The 6,335-nt window shown below is 35.8% G+C and overlaps 1 protein-coding gene across 2 annotated transcripts; it reads left to right on the top strand.

Moving 5' to 3' along the window:
* Positions 1–771: 771 nt before the first annotated feature.
* Positions 772–5,975, top strand: LOC105138972 (CLK4-associating serine/arginine rich protein-like). Of its 2 annotated transcripts, none has more exons than XM_011045242.1 (13): positions 772–1,132; positions 1,466–1,504; positions 1,618–1,760; positions 1,992–2,067; positions 2,965–3,259; positions 3,357–3,466; positions 3,580–3,627; positions 3,711–3,920; positions 4,186–4,287; positions 4,477–4,610; positions 4,821–4,953; positions 5,520–5,639; positions 5,719–5,975. In XM_011045242.1, the coding sequence occupies exons 1-13, from the start codon at positions 936–938 to the stop codon at positions 5,741–5,743; spliced, it is 1,632 nt and encodes a 543-aa protein (XP_011043544.1). In that variant the 5' UTR covers positions 772–935; the 3' UTR covers positions 5,744–5,975. The 2 variants fall into 2 exon arrangements, with proteins under 2 accessions (XP_011043544.1, XP_011043541.1); XM_011045239.1 differs by having other exon boundaries at positions 774–1,132; positions 5,511–5,639.
* The last annotated feature ends 360 nt before the right edge of the window (positions 5,976–6,335 follow it).

Raw genomic sequence — 6,335 nt, 5'->3', positions numbered from 1 at the left:
TATAATGGTGGTCTACACCTTTTATATAGAAAAATAAGAGCAAGTTCTTGTTGTTGGTCAGCACTGATCAATAATTTTTCTTTTTTTAATTTTCTTGTAAGATATTTGAAAATTATAACAAATAATTTAAAATAATCTATAATTTTATATTTTATATTTTTACTATATTAATAATATCTTTTATTGATGGAGTCAAGGAGTAGATGCAATTGAGCCTACAAATTGAGATAATTGAGTTATTACTTGGCCTCATATTTCCCTTTTGATTCCTCAAACTTTTTTAAAATAAAACAATGGATTGCTATTATTACGACAATGCCATTGCCATTTTCCAAAAACATTGTCGTTTAAAGTACGTTCTCTATCCTATGCTCAAGTAAAAAATTAATATTACAATTTAGTTCCTGTAGTTTATTTAAATAATTAATTAGTCTTTGTATTGCTAAAATAATTAAGTAGTCTTTTAAATAGAATACTATTGACCACCCCTCATTTAATAATTCTTTTTTCGAGAATTGAAAAAAAAAAAAATTGATAAGAACATAGAATTGACAAAAGGATTGAGTTACAAGCGGGCTTGAAATACAAAACATTACATAGTTAGTTACAATAACTACAAGGACTAATTGTGTAGTATTTGTAAAGGACTAATTGTGTACTATGTTTAAATATAGGGACTAATACATAACTATGGACCAATTTCAGAGAGACCCTTAATTTAGATTCCCAAGAACCCCATCAACGGTCTAGATCTAACATAAACCCCTCCATAGACAACTCCAAGCCACTCACGGTAAGACAAAATAAAAAGACCTTAACATCAAATTCGTCGTGTTTAAGATCGCCGGAGCTCTAACTAAATTCAGTGAAATTAGGGTTAGGGTTTGAGTTCGAGTTCAGATTAAAGGAATTCCAGTTCCTTCAGATACTGAAAGATGTGGCACGAAGCAAGAAGATCAGAGAAGAAAGTACACGACATGATGGACGCAGCTCGAAAGAGAGCACAACGACGAGCCGTCTTTTTGGCCAAGAGAAGAGGCGATCCAATGCAATCCATTCAACTCATCGGCAATCGATCTCGCATGTATCGTGACGATGGTCTCTATCAAGCCACACATGACCAGCAAGGCCTGTATGTTACTTTTTTTATGTAAAAAAAAATGTTGTAATTTGGCCCTTTTTTGGTAATTTCGTTGTAACCATTAATTGATCATAACGAATCCTGTTTTCAATTAAAAATATTTTATTTAAATTTTTTAAATGCATAATGTTGTGTTTGAAAAATTAATGTGAAATTTGAAAAAAAGAAGTGAGCTTGATGGATAGCTTAGAGCTCGTTTTTAAACCAATGGTTGATTGAATTTTGATGCGTAAAATTACATTTCTGACTGAGTTGTTGCTGTTTTTATCTTATTCTTGCATTGAGTGACATTGTTTGATTTGAACTAATCTTTTAAATTCTCAGGATACCTTGGAATGGAAAACAGGATGTTCTTATTGACAGGTGAACTCTCTATCTCTGTTTTTATGCCTTATGTTCTTTTATTTTTCTGTAGATTCATTGCTTGTCTTAACATTTGTGAATGATGCATCCGTGGTTTTTTTGTTACTTGACAGATTTGATGGCCGTGCTTTACTTGATTTTATACGGGAGTCTGGGACCCGACGGGCCCTTCAGAAATCAGAAGAAGAAGAAGAACTTGAAGAGTTTGTTAATTTTGAGCGTTATCGGGATTTAATTAAGCATCGACGTAGAGGATGTCGGTACTTTTTTTTTAATTTTTTGATGATTATGTATACAATTCTTGTTTCATGAATTTTTTTTCATACATTGCCTTCCATTTTTTTTAAAAAAAAAAACCCATAAAGACCAAGGCTATCCACCTTTATGGTGTTGATTAGAGTGTCCTTGTTTCAAAATCAGTTCCACAACTTAAATTGTGTGCTGACAATTACTAATGGAGAGAGACTTTGCACTTACATGTTAACAGTTACTGATGATGAGGGTTTGCAGCACGTGTATCAAGAGCTTGAGGCAAAGTTTACCACTCCATTTGCTTCAGACAGGTTCATCTTCCTCTCCATGAGTTAGCACACTAATTGTAGCAAGTGTTTTGGTGAATTAAGTTCTCTTTCACTCCTCATCAGGCTATAACTAAAAATAATCTTAACAAACATGCTTGGCATAACTTGTTTAGACAAATACTCATGAGAGCATGCTTTAGATAATTTTTGCATGCTTTAGATGTGCTGGAAAAATGTCTCTTTATTGTGATTAATTTCAAATGAATGTGTATACATTGATGTAAGACTTTCATTTCACTTGTCTCCAAGGAATCTTCTTGAAGCTAATTCCTATAATGGTAAATTTTCATTTTTTGCTCAACCATTTTCTCCCACATCTTTGAATTGAGAGCACATTAATAGCATTTTTTTTCTCTCGCTAAACTGGGAAATGACTATTTAGCACAAACGGGGTGCTCTGCACTTAGGGACAACATAGTTGTTTTTGATTTGTCAGTGATATGCTGAGCATGTTAAGACCTCTTAGCTGTGTGTTTCTTTAATATATTTGAAATTGCTACATTGTTGATAAAATATGTTTTTCTGTTAGTGGAGGCCATGAACAGGGTACCAAAATTGTTTCCTTGATCAGATTTCAGAGGTGACTCCCATTTTTATTTGTTGGGCTATATGTTGTGAAAAACTCGAGTTGATTTGATTACTACAAGAAATGAGAGTTTTCTTCATTGACCCAGAAATTTTGTATCTTTGCTATTTTAATTTTACTATTATGCATCATTTTTGTTTTGCTTTTTACTTTATTAAAGCTTTTGGTAATTTGTTACGGTTCTATGTTAGTGATGATCTGGCTTTGTCCAACTCTTTGGTGTACCTTTTAATGCATAGCTTTGGCCATTTGTGTTCTTCTCTAGTTACAATTGTTTTTACACATAAATGCAGTAATTCTCAGACACAACCTTCCGCTAGCAAAGGTCCTTATTCCCAAGTCGGGTTTTCTTATGATGGGGATGGAAAAGAGGAAACACATTTTTCAGATGGTGATGACAGTGAAAGTGAAGATGAAGATGATGATGATGATGAAGATTTTAATAGCGATGACAGCAATGATGAAGGAATGGAAACAATAGCAAAAGAATTTGGAGTGAAAAGGTATGGCTGGCTTGTTTACATGGATAAAAAGGCAAAAGAAGAAGAGAAAAGACAGAAGGAAGTTATCAAAGGCGATCCTACAATTGTAAGTTTGGCAAGACTGTCATTTGGAATTTCCTCTTGTTTCCTTGTAACAATAATCCAATTACTACATGTTCATTTGTATAAACTACTAATTTCAGAGGAAAATGAGCCGCAAGGAAAGAAGGAAAGCTTCTCAGATAGAAAGGGAAAGAGAGAGAGAAGTTGCTAGACTAACAGGAACAAGAGTGCTGCATCATGATCCCTACCGGTAGAAAACACAAACTTCTGCTTTCTCAAAACTATAAGAAATCGTTCTATTTGAAGACAACACTACTTCCATTTTATTGTGTTATGATAATGATGCTTTCCTTTACTGTACAGTGAATCTAGACGAAGTCCAACTTATGAAGCTTATTCTCGCTCCAGAAGGTATATCTGGTCTTTCAGAGACTGTCATTTGGAATTTCCTTTATGTTATGTTAATGGTGCTTTTCATTGCTCTGCATTTACAGATCGAGATCCAAATCACGCTCATATTCACCATCACATTCTAGGCGTTATACTCGTGGAGGGCATCTTGATGAAATTCACCATAGTAAATCAAGGACTCCTAAAATAGAGTACATCACTGAATTTGGAGGCTCTTGTGACAGGGATGAGCCAAAGCTTGGAGGATATTCTCCACCACCATCTCCTCCATCACAGGCTGATTTGCTGAACCGGTCGGAGCACTTGACCTTTAATTCTTGCAAAGATAGATTGGACAGTCTTTACTGTGCTGCAGCTTACCCATTTTGTTACCTGAAGCAAACATTTGTGGTTTAGAATATATCACTCTAGGGTTATCTTCCTAACTGACAAGATGGAGTGGAAAGGAGGCTTCCTTCTGAAGCTCTTATCTACCCTGGAACAGGCTTAATCTAATTGCTTCCAAGTTTCACACAACTATTGAAATATGGTATGTCTAATGCTTGTGATATCCCGCAGGCCGTCATCTGGTCACATACTTGAGGCATTGCATATTGATCCTGCATCTGGTGTATCCCCTGATAATGATAAAAGCACAAAAGTATCAAAACCAGTAGTAAGGTATTGTGCATGGACTGATATTCATGATGCTCTTGAATTTTAGCTGCTATATGTAACTTAATGGACATGATGTTTAGATGGTTTCCTTCGAATATATGCTCGTGCTTCTTTTCCTGGCCATCTACTTTGCTCCATGAATTTATGATTTTTTGTTTCTGATTCAATTTTCATATTTTCTCCTTTGAACAGCGCATCATCTGGATTAGCAAAATTAGCGAAGGCAAGTACTTCTGGGGGTCCTTTGAAGCAGCAACAAGGAGAGAAAAAAGAAACTCCTCAGGAGAGACTCAAAAGGATAATGAGCAAGCAGCTAAACAAACAAAGTATGACCGAAATTATATGTATTTATAGCTGTGCAGCTTAACGTTTCTCTGATATCCATTGATAATGGATGGCTTTTGCTTAAGAAACTTGATATTTTTATTATCCTTTGTTTGACGTGGCGTGGGAATTTTGATTTTAGGAAGGGGAACAGGTTCCTTGCACTTTCTAACTGTTATGAGTCTTTTTTCTTTTTTATGGCTCATCTGCAGTCAAAAAAGATACAGCTACTGAAATGGCCAAGAAACGAGAGCAGGAGCGCCATAGGCAAGAGAAACTTGCAGAAACAAATCAATTGAGTCGATATAGACGTCGCAGCCATAGCAGGAGTCGTTCTCCGCCAAGGTATTTACCATGCTTTATTTCAAGGAATTTGAGTAGCATCTTATACATGTTTATTCATCTTTGTGATTGTTTGAGATGTTGAGTGGGAATGATCTATCGTGTGTATTTTTAAAAAGAAAGAATTTGTCTCATTGCAGGAACATATCTTGTAAATCCACGAGTTTTGCTTTCCTTTATGTCGGCTGATCACTGTTTGACATTGGTTTAACACTCAGGACTCGACTGTTATTGTTTTTTCTGCATTGTCTGCAACACTTTTACATCAATTTTTTTTTTGCTTTCATTATTTTTTTCCCCTTCTTCGAGGCTAGTCAATATCAGTTTAGTGTTCATATTGTGACAATCTGTAAAAGGATGTTCAATATCAGTTTAGACTACAAAATTGATATTTGTTAGAGGTGATGGAGATAGTTGTGTCAGTTTATACAAGGTGAAATCAGCCATGTTATGATGTAATGATCAAATGTATTCCTTTTGTGTTCTTTGCTGTGGATCAGAACATTGTTTTAATATGAATTTGTATTTTTCTGTTTGTCCAATGATATGTATTTCTGCAGAAGATACAGGTCCAGTAGAAGTCCAAGTAGAAGTAGGAGCTCTCGAAGATATCATTCCCGTTCCCGCTCTCCATCCCAGTCCCGAACACGCAACCGCTCCCGCTCACACTCTTATTCCCGCTCACCAAGGTAATAATTGTGTTAATTTTCTCATTCTTTCACTTGATATAAATCAACTTGCTGACTAATGAGAGGCTTAACGTCACAGGGTAAGAAGCCGATCAAGATACTGATGCATACTCTGTAAAGTTGGCTACTGGCATCAAGGTTTATTATATTTATGTTTATAGTGCTATGTTCTTTCATATAGAGTGGTTAGTAGCGGTGCTTTGCTTCGCCGTCTGATTTGTAACCTGCAGTGATTTTCAAGGCAGAGATGAAAGTACGAGTCAGAGCCATTTTTGTAATCTGGTGTGTTTGATTCTTAACGTAATTGCATCTACTATTTTCCTACTGTGGTTGCAATATGATAATGTGCAGGAGCGTGTTTGTGTGTGTGTGATCATTCTTAAAAGCTCTGAGAGGGTTGCATGTATCACTCTTGTGCAAAAGCAGATAAGGCCGCCTGTTGATACAGGAAGGCCGTCAAAAACTTATGACCTAGAAGTAGTTGATTCTTAAGAGGGAATGGATTTCCATTAATTGTTCTTAACGAGGATAGGCTGAGGCCTCCATGGTAGACCATGTGAGTTTTGACATTCAAAGCATGCTTGGAATGCTGTATTCCATAGATGAGTAACATTCATGATTCACTTTACACAGGGCTGGCCTCTACTGGGCCTGGATGATCGAGATAGTGAGATGTCGAAAAAAAGTGGAAATAAT

Source organism: Populus euphratica, unplaced genomic scaffold (assembly GCF_000495115.2).
Source record: "Populus euphratica unplaced genomic scaffold, PopEup_1.0 scaffold188.1, whole genome shotgun sequence".
NCBI lineage: Eukaryota > Viridiplantae > Streptophyta > Magnoliopsida > Malpighiales > Salicaceae > Populus > Populus euphratica.
The sequence above is the reverse complement of the archived record's forward strand: the minus strand, read 5'-3'. Positions and strand labels throughout refer to the sequence as shown.

What these genes read in the sequence shown, in the direction of transcription:
- LOC105138972 (XM_011045239.1), top strand. Translation starts at nt 936, where the DNA reads ATGTGGCACGAAGCAAGAAGATCAGAGAAGAAAGTACACGACATGATG. An exon ending in CAGGATGTTCTTATTGACAG is followed by an intron (nt 1,505 to 1,617) that starts GTGAACTCTCTA and finishes GTTACTTGACAG; the next exon opens with ATTTGATGGCCGTGCTTTAC. An exon ending in TAAGCATCGACGTAGAGGAT is followed by an intron (nt 1,761 to 1,991) that starts GTCGGTACTTTT and finishes ACATGTTAACAG; the next exon opens with TTACTGATGATGAGGGTTTG.